The following is a 19,574-nucleotide window of genomic DNA, read 5'->3' as shown; positions in this document are numbered from 1 at the left end:
TAATTGAGAAGAAAAAATCTTATTAGTTAAATTTTTCAACACATATTAGCTTTTGATAAAATTTATGAATATTTTATATTAATGATATCATAATAAAAAAAATATTTCAAACAATACATTAACATTATTAACATTATGTTTGATTAGAGAGAAAATAAAATATAATAGGAATAAAGATGTATTTTTTTAAAGAGAAAATAAAAAGAAAAAAGAGTCAACTCAAATGATTGTCATAACTTTGTAAGATTTGATCTATTGTGTTTATATAATTAAAAATGATTTATTTAGTGAGATGATATTTGTTTGATTTTTATTGTATATATTATGAATTATAAGTGATATTAGTTTTTAACCCAATAAATTAAGAGATAAGGCGTCATTAGGAAAAAAAGGTTATAAAATTCTATAATTGACATAATAAATTAACAATTAATTAATTGATTCTATAAAAGCGTTATACTATTAGTTTATTATAAAAATAATATAAGTCTGGCTGGCTCGTGAGTCGTATGTGAGATGTACCTTTTCTCTGTCGACTGGTTGTTCTTGTCTCGGAGTTAAGTGTGCGTAACTCTGTATATATAAAAGAGGTCCCATTCTCACTTTTTCGAAAAACACGTTTGCCTTTGATCTTCTTGTCTCTACTGCTTTTATTTGCAGACACCCAATTAACGATGGCTGCTCTCTCCAACGGCCACGGCTCTTCCTTCTTCAAGATGCCCCCAATCAAGTTCACAAAGCTCTTCATCAATGGGGAATTTGTTGATTCCCTTTCAGGTTTTTAATTAATATACTTATGCCTCTTCTCTCCTTTAATTAATATTCTTTTATTGCTCTTCATCTCACTTTTTCTTTTTATGTGGAAAAAGTTATTCCTACGCTGTATTTTTTGGTGCATAAGTGAAAAAAAAAAAGTTACAAGTATGACCAATGATATATAATGAAACATATAGAGACAGGGAAAATGGCATAAAGTGAAGGACTAAATTTAGATGTATGTTATTTTATGAAAAATCTAGTTGATTACTCGGGGCGGGTCTCCCATCTTGTACTGTTCTGTATTTCAAATCAGAATTCCATCTCAATAATACATGCTCATGTTTAATGTAGATTTTTATTATACATGTTATGAGATAAAACTTCAATTTTGATTAGACAATAACACTAATAACACTTAAGAAATCGCATTTAAATTTTGTCTTCAAGTGAAACGGAAGAAAATTTGGATGTATAATGATAAGATTCTTTCTCTGCTAATCCTATTCATCCTTCTCTGTTTTGCTCTCTCTCTTTTTTAGACTCAATATCTTTCGTGTAAAAATGAAATAATTATGAAGGTCTTTGTTAATCAACTAGAGCATTGGTTAAAAAATTAAAAAATATATATTTATTATGAACAAATTTAATGTATTTTAATATTTTTTTTAATTTCTTAACCAACATCATACATACTTAAGCTACAAATCGAAAGATAGATGATATGGAAATTCCTTGTAGAGGTTAGGTTTATTCAATGGTTTGTGTAAAGCTGTGAATAGATAAGAGTTTCCCACTTGGTCCAGCCTTTGCTCTCAACCATGCAACATACTGTAATATTCATGAAGAAAGGGAGTTTCATTAAATAATTTTTATTTTAATTCCGAAAATATAAAAACAAAAGGTCAATAAGTAGTTCCTACTTTAATTTTGATAATGTATACTTATAACAATAATGAATATGTTTATCTCGAGGTTTGAAAATCTAATCTATTTAAATAAAAATTTATGAATGTTATAATTTCATGCTTATTATGAGTTTTAAAAATTATTTATAGGTATTGACTATGTTATAAATGTAATGTTAACTTTTTTTGGTATACATTAATAAAAATAAAGTTAGAATTTAAGACCTCGAATACTATTCGAATTCTCTACAATTAGATGAATCCTAGTGAATCATTGATGTACAAATTTAAGATTTCACAACAATTATGTATCAATATCTTTGACCGTAATGTCAACTTTGATGGGTGGGTCTATTTTTATTCTCGTTTTAAAAGGTGCTAAAGTTAAATTTAATAATGAAAGCATACGTAACATTATATCTTGAAAGCACCCAAAGGTGGAAAATGCACCAGCACAGGTATCAATTGGAAAGGCTGATATATTAAGTTATCAACCAAATATTCAAGTGATGAATTTTTTTTTCTTTAAATAAATTGTGAAAACCTTCCTGAGTTTTTGTTCTCTTTTTATTTTTAATTTTTTTACTTACCTTTTTTAATCTAGTATTTGTTTAATTTTTGTGTATAAACATGGAAAAAACAGGGAGGGAGTTTGAAACAAGAGACCCTAGGACAGGGGAGGTGATTACAAGAATCGCAGAGGGAGCAAAAGAAGACGTTGATGTTGCTGTCAAAGCGGCACGTGCGGCTTTCGACTATGGTCCATGGCCCCGTATGCCCGGCGCTGTACGTTATCATTTCTCCATTTCTTTCTCTATAACTGTTGTGTTGTGAGTTATGACAATTAATTTGTGGGTCTCACTAATTAATCTCACTACATTTTAGGTAAGGAATCAAAGTACGTAAGAAAATTTATTAAAAAAAAAAATACGTCAAGATAGTACTCCCTCGTGTCCTTTTTTTTTTGTAGTGTAAAAAAAGAAACTCGCTCGTGTTCTAATTATAAGGCCTAAATTTCCATAAAAAAAAGGTTTAAATTAAAACTGTAATTTGTTTTTTTTTATTATAAAAAATTTAGGTGAGTTTGATTTTGAGAGCTGAGATTTATTTGGTCTCTTTTTAATAAAGTACGATCTAAGATATCTCAACATTATTTTTTATTACAAAATATCCTTCATTGACGTTAATTTTGAAATGATACGCCAATGTGACTGTGATAGAAACATAATTCATTTGGTTAGTTTTTTCACAAGAATAGTTTTGAGAAGACCAATTAAGATAAATTTAATGCTCTTAATTAAAACAATTAAATTTTTAATCTTGATAAATTAATTAATTAGACTTTATAATAAATATCGGATAAAGTATTACTAAAAAATATAGTCACTACTATAATAAATAAAAAATATGAATTATTTTCAATATAGAAAAAAATGATCATATATAAAAATTCTTAAGTTTTAATATCTTAACGAATTATCTTTGACCTGTTTTCTGAATTAGATTTTCGAACTGGATTCTTAAAGATGCTGGTTAACTTCATCTTGCTTCCTTTCAGAAGAAAAAATAACTTAATCTTGCCACTCAGTATCATTTATTGATTTGACTTCTTTTCCCCAATAAACTTGTCATCAATCTTATCGTATTCATTAATGTATTGATATTTTCTTCCCACTTGTTTGATAGCTGATGCTAGAGCCAGCTTCGATCCTAGCATGATTCACAGGTCATCGCGTCCCTGTGAGTCTGTGACTTTGATTGACACGTATGAGTGTGTTTGAGTTTTGAGAATGCGTTCAAATCATATTATTAAACGGAAAAAATGATTTTCTAATGCAAAAATTAAAGTGTTAATTTTGCGTTCTGTCAAAGAAAATGCAGACACAAACACCCACACACTTATATATATATTGTTTGTATTTATTAATTTTTTTTAACTAAATGTTGGCATGCATTGCATGGTTCATATTTGGGTTCGAGGGTAACGAAATAAAAGCTAGTACGTGTTTGGTAACAAGTCGATTAGCCTGATTTTTACGTTAATTTTAACAAAAAGACGCAGAAGCATATATATGATAAATAAATTTAATTAAAATACATTGCAATATATATATATACATTGTCACATTACTAAAATTAAAATTTTACTATAACAACTTTAAAAATCCCATGTAAACCGTTGTCTGATTAGTTAATAGTATAAAAATAGCAATATATTAAAATTCATCTTGAAGAACCCTAAGCGGTTAATTAATCAGTGCAAATGATTGATTGTTTATTAATTATTTTTTTTATTTAAAAATTATTTAATTGTATTTTAGGATATTATTTAATTGCTAATTGATTGATTTTGAGATTTCTTAATTCTATTAAATAATCATTCAAATAGATAATATTGGTCAGTTTATTTAAACTTATTTATTAAAAATTATAAAGATTTGTAATTAAAAAAAAAACAAAACCATACGACCTAAGCGTTTTTTTTTCTTCCATTTATTAGTTAATCTCAGCTGACCAAGAAATTGAAAATTAAAACAATACCGGACCGCGGGAACCTCGGCCTTGTTTGGTTGTTGAGGAAAAAAAATGTAAATGTATTAAATTTTTTTAAAAAATTGACATGGATCTCACACTTTCATTCATACATTACTTAACTTAAAAAAAATCTCAATTTCATTTTAAAATATTTAAAATTTTAGCAAATTGTTTTATTTCAATATAGTTGTTATTTTAAAAATTATGAAAGTTATTTCTGTTTACTTTTATCTTTTTAATAACTTTCTCGAATAAAATAGAGTATTAATTAATTTATAGTTTTCTGAATAGTTTATTAAAAAAATAGTTAATGAGAGTCGCATTTTTTAACTTTAATTACTTTATAATTTTTCTTGAATTATATATGTATTTAAAATTGCTTATAAAAAAGATTATTAAAAATCAATATAAGAAATATTCAGGCTAGTTGAATAGTAAATTTTATACTTTGTGAATCCTGTTAAAAATCACCTTATCAAATAGCACAAGGGGAAAAAGGGAGGGGACGGTAAAGCATTAAACTATCTCTTACACGATGAATTTAAGTCTGTTAGAAATTTAAGATGTGTGAAAAAAACTAACAGTTCACATAAGTATTTGTGTATTAAGTTTTGTATGTCTTTTACCGAAGTATGTAAAAACTTAGTGATAAAGATATAAAACAGTTTAATAAGTAGTAGAGTAGAAGAACTTGCAACTTAAGCATGTTGCTTTAAACCGTGCACGGCACTTAGCTCCTTTTCCATTCTTCTCTCCTTCCTTTTATTAATGAGATCCTATCTAATTTTTGTTTTTTCTTTAAAAAATCATAAAAATATGTATATCTAGAAAAGGGATATGATTTGAATATTTAGCCTTTATGAATTACATCAAAATTGGAAAATGTGGAAGAACCTTGTACTCGGTTATACACAAGAGTCTCGAACGTATCGTGTGTTTTGAGTTTGACTTAACATGTGTGAACAAATAGTCTAATAGTACTTGTTAAATTAAAATCCAATACAACATAAATGTTTGGCTAACTCCCACCATGTATACTGTCTAGATACTTTACTATATATATAAGCGTTTATCTATAAATTGTTTGTAAAAAAGAAATTGAGTTAAATTATTTTTAAACTAATTGCAAACTATTTTTATAATATTTTAAAAAAAATTATTGAAATAAGCTGAAAATTATTTTAAGGTACTATAAAGTATATTCACAAGTTTCTATCTTTTGAAAAACCAATGTTCATGACTTAGTCAGATAATTGCATTTCAGATCCTGTAATTAATAACAAAGCTCTCGACCAAGCTCTAGACATGGTTACTTACTACGTGATAATGTTGATATTAAATGTAGTAATGAATTCTCGCATAAAAAATAAATTGTCATTAGCAACCAAATGGATATTTTGTGTTTAAAGGGGAGGGTTGTGGATGTTATGACTTGTTAATGTTCATCCTCTTTTGCAACATAGTATCAAACTTTGACATGGTTTGAAAATCAGGAAAGAGCAAAAATTATGATGAAATGGGCAGACTTAGTTGATCAGAACATTGAGGAAATAGCAGCATTGGATGCCATTGATGCTGGAAAGTTGTACCATTGGTGCAAGGCTGTTGATATTCCTGCTGCAGCAAGTACTATCCGTTACTATGCAGGTGCTGCAGATAAAATTCATGGAGAGGTCTTAAAAGCTTCTAGGGAGTTCCATGCATATACTTTGCTAGAACCAATTGGTGTTGTGGGACACATTATTCCTTGGAACTTCCCTAGCACCATGTTTGTTGCGAAGGTTAGTCCTTCCTTGGCTGCTGGTTGCACAATGGTCCTCAAGCCTGCTGAACAAACACCTCTCTCGGCCTTGTTTTATGCTCATCTTGCTAAGCTGGTATGTGTCTTCAACAAATGCTTCATTTTCTTATCAAATGTAATTGACATTGGCAAGTTATCTACTAAAGTCTAAGTTGATTGATGTTCCTTGCTTTTATGTTTTGAAGGCTGGAATTCCGGATGGAGTGCTTAATGTGGTACCTGGATTTGGCCAAACTGCAGGTGTTGCAATAAGCTTACACATGGACATTGATAAGGTAACTCAAATGTCAAGCATTTGGAAATTGGAAGTATGTTATGAGTCCTACATTGATTGAATGGAATAAAAAACTTAATTTGGTACTTAAGTTATTAGTCTTTTGGGTTGAACTCTCTTTTTGTGCTTAAGTCAGAATAATTGGTGCTTTTGTTGAGAGAGTTGGGACGAAAAGGCCTACTTATATACAGGCTAAATTAAGGTGCAATGTACTGAATTCTGATAAATGACCACCTAATGGACTAGTCATTTTGGATTTATCTCTTCTTTGTGTTTAGGTCATAACAAAGTGCCATAACCAATGTAATTGGCTGATTGTGAATTTTTTATTTGTGCATATGTAGGTAAGCTTTACGGGTTCGACAGAAGTGGGGCGTGAAGTAATGCGTGCTGCAGCTAATAGTAATTTGAAACCAGTTTCACTTGAACTAGGAGGCAAGTCACCCGTCATAGTTTTTGATGATGCTGATGTAGATAAAGCTGCTGAACTTGCTCTCCTGGGCATCCTATTTAATAAGGTGAAATTTCTTTCGTGAAATATGATTCCTTTTGACAAAGTAGTCCAATTGTGCATATTGCAACATTTAATTTTCTTGTTCATTTCAGGGAGAAATTTGTGTTGCGGGCTCCCGTGTGTTGGTTCAAGAAGGAATCTATGATGAATTTGAGAAGAAATTGGTGGAGAAAGCAAAAGCTTGGGTGGTTGGTGATCCTTTTGATCCTAAAGTTCAACAAGGGCCTCAGGTATGAACTTAGTAGCACAATCATGTCTACATTTGTTTTCTCTAGTGACCCTCTAACTATTGAAACAGAAATGAGAGTAGTAAAAATATGAAAACCATTTTTCTCTATCGGCTAATTATCTTCATGTTGTAGGTTGACAAGAAGCAATTTGAAAAGATTCTTTCCTATATCGAACAAGGAAAGAAAGAAGGGGCAACTCTTTTGACAGGGGGCAAAAGAGTGGGCAACAAGGGTTACTACATTGAGCCTACAATTTTCTCTAATGTTAAGGTGAATTTTAACGCCACAAAAGTATGAAATAAGGTTCCTGCAGAATAATTGGATAACTAACCATCCCATTGTCTTTTGCTTTTTATTCACAATATCTTGTTTAGGAGGACATGCTCATAGTACAAGATGAAATATTTGGCCCTGTGATGGCTTTGATGAAGTTTAAGTAAGTTATTATAAATCTATTTATTTATTCTTACTATTGACTTAATGTCATCCTAGAAAATGTTTTGAGAGTTTGGTCATGAATTGTATAAATGAACAACAGGACTATTGAGGATGCAATTAAGATTGCCAACAATACAAGATATGGCCTAGCATCAGGCATTGTGACAAAGAGTTTGGACACAGCCAACACTGTGTCAAGGTCCATTCGTGCTGGCATTGTTTGGATCAACTGTTACTTTGCCTTTGGGAATGACATTCCTTATGGAGGGTACAAGATGAGTGGATTTGGAAGAGATTTTGGAATGGAAGCCCTACACAAGTATCTTCAAGTTAAATCTGTTGTAACTCCCATTTACAATTCTCCCTGGCTTTGAATATCTCTTTGTGTTGTGTGGGTATAAACAATCGTGAACAATGCAGAAGCTTCTTTACACATATACTTCATCAGATTAATAAAATTGGGGCAAGTTATCTTACTCTACCAGTTCTTTTTATGGAGTTTAATTTCTATGTAAAGTAAGTACATATTATTTTTTTTATTGTCAAGCCAATAAAAAAGTTATATGTAGTAGATATAAATTTTAAGGTAATTATTGTAAAAATCAACACACTTGTCATTATTGGATAATACAAAATCACTTCTTTACGGGTATGTCTTTCTTAAGTTATCAAAGGCCACTGTTGAAACTCGAAATAAGATTGCTCTGTCGTATTTACTATTGCTTTGCCATGTGTTTGGTGCTATGTTTTTTTGTCCTTCTTTTCAGTCTCACTGGGTTTATTTCAATCCATTTTGCTCTAATGCTCAATTATTTGTCATGATTTAGGTACTGTCACGTTCATGTATCTTCAATTGTTTCATAGTTTTGTTAGATATGTTTACTATCTTCATTTGATTTCAGTTTGGATCTTGTGGTTGTCAAAGCAGTCATACAAATAATGGGCTTGGTCCAGTTAGTATTACTAGCTTGTTTTATTTTTTAACACGAGTTTCTGATAATAATTTGTTTAATATTCTGGTAGTAAAAATAGCAATAGAAATCAATAAAAAAAATTCCCAAATCAAATAACATTAATTAAATTAATCCATATTCCTTCTCCTTCCTAATTCCATCTTTTATTTGCTTTATTAATTGATTTATATAATACGTTAGTTTTTTTTATAGGATATATTACGTTAGTTAAATGTTGCTTGGGGCGTTCATATATTTTTATATTTATAAACTATATTATAGCAAAATTGTTACATTGAGCGAGCATTCGTTCCCAAAAATTGGTTATTAGATTATAAAGATAAAATAAAAAAAGGGATAAATATGTTCTAAAAAATAGATATAAGGTTGTATATGATAGCCATTTGGATCTCATTCCTACTACTAGTTATTGGGAAGAATTTATGAAACTCTAAAATTTTCTATTCAGTAATTATAATTTCTAAAATAAGGTTGTTAGTGATAGCTTTTTGGATTTCCTTCCTACATAGTTATCATGAACACCTAATCAAATATTAAATATTTCCCAAAAAATATTTACAATAATATTTTAATAAAGATTATTATCAGTAGTTATTTGGATTTCCTTTCTAATCTGTTATTGAGAAAGTTTTGCAAAATAAAAATTATTAAAAATTCAAAACTATTAACCAACACTCATTTTTTTCCTTCCAAAAGAATTGTGTAACTTTGACTTTTAATTGTATCCGAGAATATGTAAGATCACGGCTGTTCAAGTTAAAAAGATAAAAAAAAAATTGTTATAGTAATAAAGATCTTTATTTTCATTCAAAAAATATAATATTGTTGTCTTTTAAGGGATAAAAAAAATAATTTCAGTTATATTAATATTACACATTTAATTATAGATAACATTTTTTTCTTTAAAGTAAAGGTTTTTGTATCATTTTTTAAAATAAATGTTAGTGCCAATTCTTTTGCCTTTTTTTTAAAAAAAATCAAATTTTGTGATCTTGGTTGCAACAGCCCATGATTTGGCATGTATAATTTTAGTCCATGAAATTTAATAATTGAGCAATTATGCAATTTTAGTCCTCCAAATTTTATAATTATACTTTTTATATTTCATATCTTATATCATATTAAAATTTATAAAGGTGTATAATATGGTAAATAACAACTTTTATTTATTAATTTATATTTCTTTAGAAGTATATGACAATATTAAATGATACTATTTTATAAATTAAATATTAAGTATAAATTATATATTATTAAATATATGTATAACAAATGTACTGAGTAGTACGTTCGATGGTAAATGTACTACTATTATTTGGTACTAGCAAATGATGCATTATGAAATGTTTCTTTTATTCGAAGCAATTAAACTTAGATATTAAAAAATTTATAATAATTCACGTATATTATTTAATCAATTAAGTTAGGCTTTTTTATATACTAATTATATATATATATATATAATTATTATAGACTAGTACTTTTAGTTCTATTTACTTTATTTTTCAAATTTGATATTTGTTTAAATTTAAAGCTAACAAATATAACAAAGAGGAATCCTAGTGTAACACTCTTCAACACACTTTTAGAGACACATTTTTTTCTACGGGTTAAAATTCATTACAAACTTGAATAAAAAATCAGGAGAAAAAATCATTAAATAAAAGATAGAATCCATAATTTTTTTTTATAATTTTTAATAAATTTTAACCAATAAAAATATATTAGAAAGAATGTTTTTAGCATTTTTCATATAAATAGTACATGGATGATAACTAATTAGTCAATAGTCAATGCATGAATTAAACTATTCATTAATGGCACCGTTGAAATTCACTATCCATCCCTTAATACATAATAAATTAATAATAAATATGCATTTAAAATCTTCTATTAAATGTTCCACTAATAATAAATGTGCATTTAAAACCTACATTCTATTAAATGTCTCATTAATTAATAAAATTTATTAAATAAATTAAAAGTAAAACGTCTATTTGTTTTTTTTTGTCTAAAGTGCTCGAATAATGCATGAAAAAATCTTTCTTACTTTATACTATAGTGAGTTATATATATAAGAAATAAATGATAATATTTTTTGTCCTAATTATAAAAAACATATAACCACTTTCAAATATTGAAAGTAAATAATAAATAGTCTTTCAAGGTAAATGTTAAACGTTTAGTTTTTATATAAGGAATCCAATCATCTACGCTGAACCTTGTTGGTGTATTTGTTGAACTATTAACAATATAGTACTCCTTAATTGGATGAAAAAATTATTCATTAAATTATAAATAATGTAAGTATATCTAATCACCACTTAAACCAATTAATTTTATGAATAGTCTTAAAATATTATTTAAATTTATAATAATATTAATTAAAATAAATCCATTTAATAACTTTTATTAATATTGATGAATTATGTATATGAGATTAGAGATATATAGAATTAGAGGTAATATGGCAAAAGATTTTAAAAAAATATCACAGATATAATAAAATTAATTATTGAGAATTTAGTAAGTGATTGTTGTTTTAAATATAAACACCCCCTATCACGTGATAGAATACAATAAAAAACAAAAGATTATAATATAAGCGCTCATTTCTTTTCTTCTAATATATAAAGGACGTGCTCTAAAGTCCTTTGACAATTAATTGCTCAGCTTGCTTAGTCATCCACTTTGATCTCTTTGGCCACCCTGCTTTCTCCTCCAAAAATGCCCACCACCAAGTTCACCAAGCTCTTCACCAATGGAAATTTTGTTGATTCACTTTCAGGTTCATTATCTTACTAAAGCCCCCTTTCTCTTTCTATTATTTTCCTTTATTGATTGTTCTTCGCTTCAGGTTTTGTCTTTTTGGATTATATTATAAGAATACGAAATTAATTAAAAGATTTTAAAACATATTTAAATAAAAGCATTTCAAAAGAATAAAAGACTCGCATTCATTTTTCTAACATCATAATAGAATGTGCCCAAATAAATAATAAAATGATTTCGACTCAAAACAATATTGTCCAAGACTTCATACAATTAATGTAGAAACCTATTTCTCAATGTCACATGCTATCAAAGCATTGTATTTAAGCGCCCTCTAGCATGAGGTTTCTTAAAATCATCCACTTAGTCATTTGCTCCCACAAACACAAGGTTGGAGATCATCATAGGATCCAAACACAAATAACACACAGGGAGTGAGTTATCACATTTCTAAAAAAATACAAATAAACAAAGACGTGATCAAAATAAAATAGGGAAGTATTTATAACATAGCTCTACTTAATACGATCCACGTCACTTTATCATTTAAAATTTATTTTTCAATCACCAATCACATTACACATGAATCACACATTCAGGTCAAGACGTAATAATACTCATCAATTTCATAATAAACAATTAGCAAGCGTCATGCAACAATTATACTAAGACTCAAGCCTATATGCAATGTGGTATCATGTCAGTGAAAAACCGCTCTGGGACGCTTAAGAGTACATAACAAAACACACCACATAATTAGTATGTCAGGTCACTCTCACTAAGTAAAATCATAAGGTGATCAATCAGGGTCACTCTATTTTGCGAGAATGCTCCAATCATATAGGGTTAACATAGACTTAAAGGAGCACTCTAACCGAGTGTCTTTACCCCCAAGGCCTAGACTTTGAAGAATCTGTTAGAGTCTCACCTTCCTGATTCAGGTTCAACCCCTAAAACAATTTTTGCAGGCAAATACTACTCATGAATTATATAATACCCACGACCTCACACTCGTGTTTCAAACACGTTTAACACATTACACTACAATTTAACACTTTAGATTCCTAACTAGGAATCCTACACTTTCCCTTTAACACTGCTCATAAACATTTTTCTCAAGGTAAACACAAGTCGAATTATTTTATAATTCACAGCTCATAACACAAGTATTGTCACATCAAGTGTTAATCACACACTTATTCACAACCAATCTCATGTCCACAATTTAACATCTCATAATATCATAATTCACCATTACATGTATACGTGTATCTCACAAATTAAAACATGTTCAACTTTTCACTTATACTCAATCTCAATAACAATATTATAATCTCAGAGCAACATGTTATCCTATAATTCATCACATATTCAATTTATCACTTATACACAATTTCATAATCCTAATATAACTATTTATCACACTAATTTTATCCAAAACACAAACAAATTATACAAAAAATACTTCTCACAACACGGGGAGTAAAACCCCTCAATTATTTTCACATAATCATACAGGAAGAACTATAATACAATAAACATATCAAAATAAACCTCAATTTGATTCTCTAAGGACTCCTACATATGTTCATTCTAACTCCAATTACGATAAATTCATCCCTTACCTCTAAGAGGGCTCACGTGTGTATTCTGGTAGTGATAGAGAAATCTCTAGTAGTTGTCTAAGATTTCTCAAGTTTTTCCTCTAGTTGCTCTATTAGGGTTTCCAAGCGTTAGAGCAAAAGAAAAGGGATTAAAACCTCCATTTTACTGTCTCTATACAAGGGATATTTCTCTCTCTGTGGAAATTATTTTACAAATCCCAACGGTGGAGATGGATGAAAATGAATTATGAACATGATTCGTAAATTTCACGATGATCCAACGGTTAACGAGTCTTGAAACATCATTTTACTAAAACAGATTTGAGTGCATGTAGGAAAAAGAGAGGATTTTGAGAGAAAAAAAAAAAAGAAAACAAAATTAAGAGAGGGAAGAAGTATAATAGAGACGTATCATCAGTCTGAAAACTGACCTAACGTGACTCTATTTATAGTTAAGATACTCCCAACCTATCATTTACTCTATTTTTCTTTATTTTTATTATTTTATAAACAAAAACTTTATTTTATTTCCTATCAAATAAATAAATAAACTATACTTTTTATTTTCTTCAAATCATTATTTTAATAAAAGTTACTTTTATTTATTTAACTATAAAAACCTCATCATTTTTTAAAAATTCTATTTATTTTTAAATAGAAATATTTTTTAATTTATTTTAAAAAAATGAAATGTTACACATGAACTGTATATAGTTTTGGAGGAAAACTTATGTTGTTGCATAGGGTTAATGGTTAAAGGATAAATTACACTTGCACCCCTTATTTTTTTTATTATACACAATAACATTTTTTCCTATTCATGCATTAACCTCCTTAATGTTTGAAAACATTACATTAATATCATTTACACTAACTCCTTAATTTTTAAAAATATTAATTAATATTGTTCTCGAAAAAAGCTTCCTCGTAACGAAAACGACCTAATCTAAAACACTAAAATGAGGTGTAAAGTTTAACCTATCTTCCTAAGTCAGAAGGAAAATTATTTATCATCGTCAATTGGTTGACCTCATTCTTATATTCCGGGTTAATTCATTTATAACATATCAATATATTTCATTGTATTCTCCTTGATCTCCGAGTATAATTGGGTTTAAATTAGTTAAATTTTTGTAAGTGAGGTTGTTTTATTAGAATATTTCTTTTAATTCCATAATGTTCACCTCAGGTTGAATCAATATCGACATTATAGGATATGACTCGGATTATAGTCCCATGATTATGTCCACCCCCCATTAATGGGATATGACATGTAATAGGTATCAGGCTTCAATTCGATCTAGGTATGTGCACAAACCCCCTATGCACAAGGTGTGTAAAGGCTATAAGCGTTCTGACTTCTGATCATGGTCTAATCTGATATGTATAGATACTCGTTTATATATTAAACCAAGGCCACCATAAGAAAAGTTGCTGTAAATATTACACAATGAGATATATTGTGTAATTTGAGAAAATTTTAAAAAAATTAACGTAATTTGCCAAAAAAAAATAATGTGACAACTAAGAACTCATAATTATTATCATAAATTAAAATTATAAATTTCAATCAGACAATCATACTTGAATGGTTTTTTTTTATTTAAAAAAAGTCATGCATGAATGACCAAATTAAAAATTTCTGAAAATTTTTAAAATTGTATATTTACCTTTTAATTTTTACCATTAGTATATAATTCAAATTTATGATTTTTGCTTCTCACAATAACGATTTTTTTTTTTTGCTTCATATGCTTCCACGTTTTAGATCACAAATATGCTTTTATCATGGCATGAGTATAATTTTACTAACAAGTTTGTCTGAAATATAAAACTATTTCTTATTGGGAAAAAATATAAACTGTCTTCCCACGTGGTACAATAATAAAAACACAAAAGAAAATTACTATGATGTAAGCCCTCGTTTCTGCTCTGAAGACTGAAGTTATAACCGGTGAAGTTGGTTGTCCTCACGCCATTCATTATTGTACCAGGCTCTTCATCAATGAACTCCAATGGTTACCCTGCTTCCTCCTTCAAAATCCCCACCGTCAAGTTCACCAAGCTCTTCATCAATGGACATTTTGTTGATTCACTTTCAGGTTCATTACCTTTACTTATCGTTTCTCTTTCTACTTTCTTTTTTTTCCCCTTTATTGCTCTTCACTTCAGCTTCTTTCTTTATTTCTTTCTGGGTACGTTACACTGCTCCCTCATTCCTTGCATTTTCCTCCTCTGTTTTTCATATTAAAGTGAAATACTAATACACTAGATGAAACATCACTCCTCAACTCTATTTTGTTGAGGAGGAAAATTTATGTTGTATAGTTTAAAGAGTATGTTTGACCCAGTTTATTTTTTTTTAAGGAAGAAGCTTGACCAAACAAATTTTAAAATAATTCTTATAAAAATTAAGTAATTAGAAGAACAGAACCAATAAAATAATAATATTGGATTCGATTTACTTCGGTAAAATTTAAGTTTCGAGTTTTGAGGATGAAAAAAATTTAATTAAACCAAAAAATCCACTAAAAGTTAGAAAAACAGAAACAATAATTAAAGAACTTTTAAAAAAGCTATCTTGAGGAGCTTTTTATTTACTTAATTTATATGGAGCTTTTGTTTTTCAAAAACCACACTTCTATACCTGGGCTGGCACAAGAATCCCCTTATCAATTCTAAGAATTACAATCTGATTATTTATTGCAAGTTCTTTTATGACAATGGACCTGCTAGTATATATAATAACTAACAATTAATATTTTCATTTTAATAAAAAAATAACTTCATTCATATTTTTTTCCATCAACATCAATGCTTTTAAACATTTATATATTTTGCAAATAATATTTTCAAATTAAAAAGTTTAAATATTTGTATTTTTATCATTATTAAAATAACTTTATATACATTTTTTTTTCGTTGGACGAGATAATTATTTTCAAACTTGAAAGGAGCTTTTAATCTAAAGAAAATGAAAATTATTAAATAATTTCTAGTTATTTTCTTAAGCTAGACCAAATAACCTAGTAAAGATTAAAGGAAAATAGTAAACTGATTTATCATTGATTAGATTTTAGGATGAGATTTGCCTTAACAATTATTCTCAAACATGCCAACTATGCACACTAATAATTTGTATTTAATTTTTATTTTTTAACTTAAAAAAACTTCAAAATTAATCATGACATGGTTGTCTGTATTAGTTCACTTATGCTGTGTTTTTTTTTTATTGTACATACTTACGCTGTTTTGTAATGGTGAAAAAAAATTAAGAAAAAGAAAAAAAAAATTGAATGAAAGAAGAACTAGCATAAAAGAAAAATTAAATGTTACTTGTGGACTTAACTTTTTTCTATTTCCTTTCTTTATATATATATATGGGTGTGAAAAATGTTATACAGAGACTTATGTAGTTATGTAAGGAGGTGTGGCGTGTGCTTGTAAGCTACTAGCTTTTCATTTGTTTTTCTTCTTTTTTTTTCCTTTAAAAGAATATAGCCAATTGACATTAACAAATATCAACCACTAAAGTTGTTTTTGTTTAGATAAATGAATAACAAATCATTTACATTGTTTGTGCCTAACTTTGTTTTTATTTCTTAAAAAAATATGGTAAAACAGGAGGAGAATTTGAGACAATAGACCCAAGAACCGGAGAGGTGATTGCAAGGATTGCAGAGGGAACCAAAGAAGACATTGACCTTGCCGTCAAAGCGTCTCGTCTGGCTTTCGACCATGGTCCATGGCCTCGTATGCCTGCCGTAGTACGTTATCATTTACTACCTCCGGTTCTCTTTTTACAAGAAACAAGTTTTAATGTAAAATTTACAAGGGAGTATTACTTTTTAATACTTATATTCTATTAAATGATAAGATATAAATAGAGTAAGAAAATTATACCATTATTATTATTATTACAGATAATACTTATATTCTATTAAATGATAAGATATAATTTTTTTTCCGATTACAAAAAAGGAGCTCTATATTACTTTTTCCACTTATTCACTCTTCTACTATTGCTTGTAACATGTTAATTAAACTTGACATGATTGTCCAATCAGGAAAGAGCAAGAATTATGATGAAATGGGCTGACCTAATTGACCAACACGTAGAAGAAATTGCAGCACTGGATGCCATTGATGCTGGAAAGTTGTACCATATGCTTAAGGCTATTGAAATTCCTGCAACAGCAAATACTATACGTTATTATGCTGGTGCTGCTGATAAAATTCATGGAGAGGTATTAAAGCCGGCACGGGAGTTCCATGCATATACTTTACTTGAACCAGTTGGTGTTGTGGGACATATCATTCCTTGGAATTTCCCTAGCATCATGTTTGTCTCCAAGGTTAGCCCTTGCTTGGCTGCTGGTTGCACAATGGTCCTCAAGCCTGCTGAACAAACACCTCTTTCAGCTTTGTTTTATGCTCATCTAGCTAAACTGGTATGTATTCAACAAGTAGGAGTCTTAACAAAACACTTCCTAACATACTCCTTCCAATGTCTTCTTTATTATTGGTTATAATTTAGAGTTTAATTTTTATGCATTGCCAGTATACAAAAAATTAAATTAAGAACAAATCAGAAATCATTAGTAGATGATTTTTAAGATTATTATTATAAAACACGATAGTTTTTTTTAATAAGTTCTTATGTGACGATTTGTAATTAGATGTATAACAGTGTACACACACTGCTTTCTCTAAGATTGACCGGGAACTATAAGATCATAGCTGAGAGCTTTTTTTGGACTGAAATCATAGCTGAAACTTATTAAACAAAAAGCATCAACAACACAATTTTGTGATTTTTGATATATTTTAGTTAATAATAAAGATTGTTTAAAAAAAAAAAAAGTTAGAAAGTTTATTACTATCATATTTATTCAATATATCAGCAAAAAATATCATTTTGATACAACAAATGGTTCATTTCCTTATAAAACATAATTGGCATTTACAAGTTAATTGCTAGAGGCTAAGCTGATTGTTGATTTTCCTTGGTTATATGTTTTGAAGGCTGGAATTCCAGACGGAGTGCTCAATGTAGTCCCCGGATTTGGCGCAACTGCAGGTGCTGCAATATGCTCAGACATGGACATTGATAAGGTAACTTATATGTCAAGCATTTGGAAGTACCATGATTTAAATATAAATAAAGTAAGACTAATACAATTGGTTTGTTTCTCAATTGTGCATGTGTAGGTCAGTTTTACAGGTTCAACAGAAGTAGGGCGTGAAGTAATGCGTGCTGCAGCTAACAGTAATTTGAAACCAGTTTCACTTGAACTAGGAGGCAAGTCACCATTCATAATTTTTGATGATGCAGATCTAGATAAAGCGGTTGAGCTTGCTCTCATGGCCGTAGTATATAACAAGGTGAAGTTTCTTTCAATAATCATATTCCTTTTTACATAGCAACAACACATCTTCATTAGTGACAACTATTTATTGTTGTTGTCTGGTTTTCAGGGAGAAGTTTGTGCTGCAGGCTCCCGCGTATTTGTTCAGGAAGGGATCTATGATGAATTTGAGAAGAGGTTGGTGGAGAAGGCAAAAGCTTGGGTTGTTGGGGATCCCTTTGATCCTAATGTTCAGCAAGGGCCTCAGGTATAAACTAGCACAACCCCATTATGTTTACTCTTGTTCTCCTACAACTTTATTTCAAGCATTGCCTTAGTAAAAAACAGAGAAATGACCCAAACAAGAAAAGTTAATTACTAATTAGGATCCTCCTCTAGTTACTTACATTACTACTTGCTATGGTAGGTTGACAAAAAGCAATTTGAAAAAATTCTTTCCTACATCGAGCATGGAAAAAGAGAAGGGGCCACCCTTTTGACAGGGGGCAAAAGAGTGGGTAACAAGGGTTACTACATTGAGCCAACAATTTTCTCTAATGTTAAGGTGAATTCTAACTCCTGTGAAATTTTCTGCAAATCTGCATGAAATTCATGCAGAAAAATTTCACACAATTCATGAATTTATTGTATTGTACAAAAATACAAAGTAGGGTTTCATTAAGAAGATTAAATAACTGAGTAACTAACCATCGTATTGTACTTTTACTTTTTATTTTTAACATGTATAGGAGGACATGCTTATAGCACAAGATGAAATATTCGGTCCCGTGATAGCACTGATGAAGTTTAAGTAAGTGAATACTTTTTATTTTTTTATTTTTTGTAGTTCCAGTATAAAAAATATGTGCAATTGTTCATGAATATGAAATTTAAGTATATATGATATATGAACAGGACAATTGAGGAAGCAATTAAAAGTGCTAACAACAGCAGATATGGCCTAGTAGCAGGTGTTGTGACCAAGAGCTTGGACACAGCAAACACAATGTCAAGGTCAATTCGTGCAGGGGTTGTTTGGATCAACTGTTATTTTGCCTTCGAAAATGACATTCCTTATGGAGGATGTAAGATGAGTGGATTTGGAAAAGATTCTGGATTGGAAGCCCTACACAAGTACCTACATGTTAAATCCGTTGTAACACCCATTTACAATTCTCCTTGGCTTTGAATTCCTGTGTCTTGTGTGTGTGAATGTTGTAAACTATACTATCCAAGACACGAGTTTCTATCAATATCCTTTGTCTAAGCAAATAAAATTGGGGACATTTTTATTTTGCATGCAACCAATTTTACATGCATGTATCATCTGTTGTATTTTGCTTTCTCTTTCTCTCTGTCGCTTGACCAAAATATACTTAAAAATAGAGTAACTGAAATGTATTCTTATAACTTTTCATTA

General features: G+C 29.2%; 2 protein-coding genes across 3 annotated transcripts; both read left to right on the top strand.

Moving 5' to 3' along the window:
* The first annotated feature begins 516 nt into the window (after positions 1–516).
* Positions 517–7,944, top strand: LOC114368858 (aldehyde dehydrogenase family 2 member C4-like). Its single transcript, XM_028326129.1, has 9 exons — positions 517–777; positions 2,308–2,450; positions 5,693–6,076; positions 6,186–6,275; positions 6,619–6,792; positions 6,881–7,018; positions 7,151–7,288; positions 7,393–7,454; positions 7,557–7,944. Exons 1-9 carry the CDS (start codon positions 675–677, stop codon positions 7,828–7,830), a joined length of 1,506 nt encoding a protein of 501 aa, XP_028181930.1. The 5' UTR covers positions 517–674; the 3' UTR covers positions 7,831–7,944.
* A 3,175-nt stretch (positions 7,945–11,119) lies between these two features.
* LOC114368859 (aldehyde dehydrogenase family 2 member C4-like) lies at positions 11,120–19,480 on the top strand. 2 transcript variants are annotated; one of them, XM_028326131.1, is made up of 9 exons: positions 11,120–11,218; positions 16,431–16,573; positions 16,874–17,257; positions 17,832–17,921; positions 18,018–18,191; positions 18,285–18,422; positions 18,582–18,719; positions 18,904–18,965; positions 19,070–19,480. In XM_028326131.1, the coding sequence occupies exons 1-9, from the start codon at positions 11,158–11,160 to the stop codon at positions 19,341–19,343; spliced, it is 1,464 nt and encodes a 487-aa protein (XP_028181932.1). In that variant the 5' UTR covers positions 11,120–11,157; the 3' UTR covers positions 19,344–19,480. The 2 variants fall into 2 exon arrangements, with proteins under 2 accessions (XP_028181932.1, XP_028181931.1); XM_028326130.1 differs by lacking the exon at positions 11,120–11,218 and adding an exon at positions 14,702–14,908.
* The last annotated feature ends 94 nt before the right edge of the window (positions 19,481–19,574 follow it).

The sequence above is a fragment of the Glycine soja genome, chromosome 9, assembly GCF_004193775.1.
Source record: "Glycine soja cultivar W05 chromosome 9, ASM419377v2, whole genome shotgun sequence".
In the NCBI taxonomy this organism is placed as follows: Eukaryota; Viridiplantae; Streptophyta; class Magnoliopsida; order Fabales; family Fabaceae; genus Glycine; species Glycine soja.
Note: the sequence above shows the minus strand (reverse complement) of the source record. Positions and strands in the feature narration are given on the sequence as shown.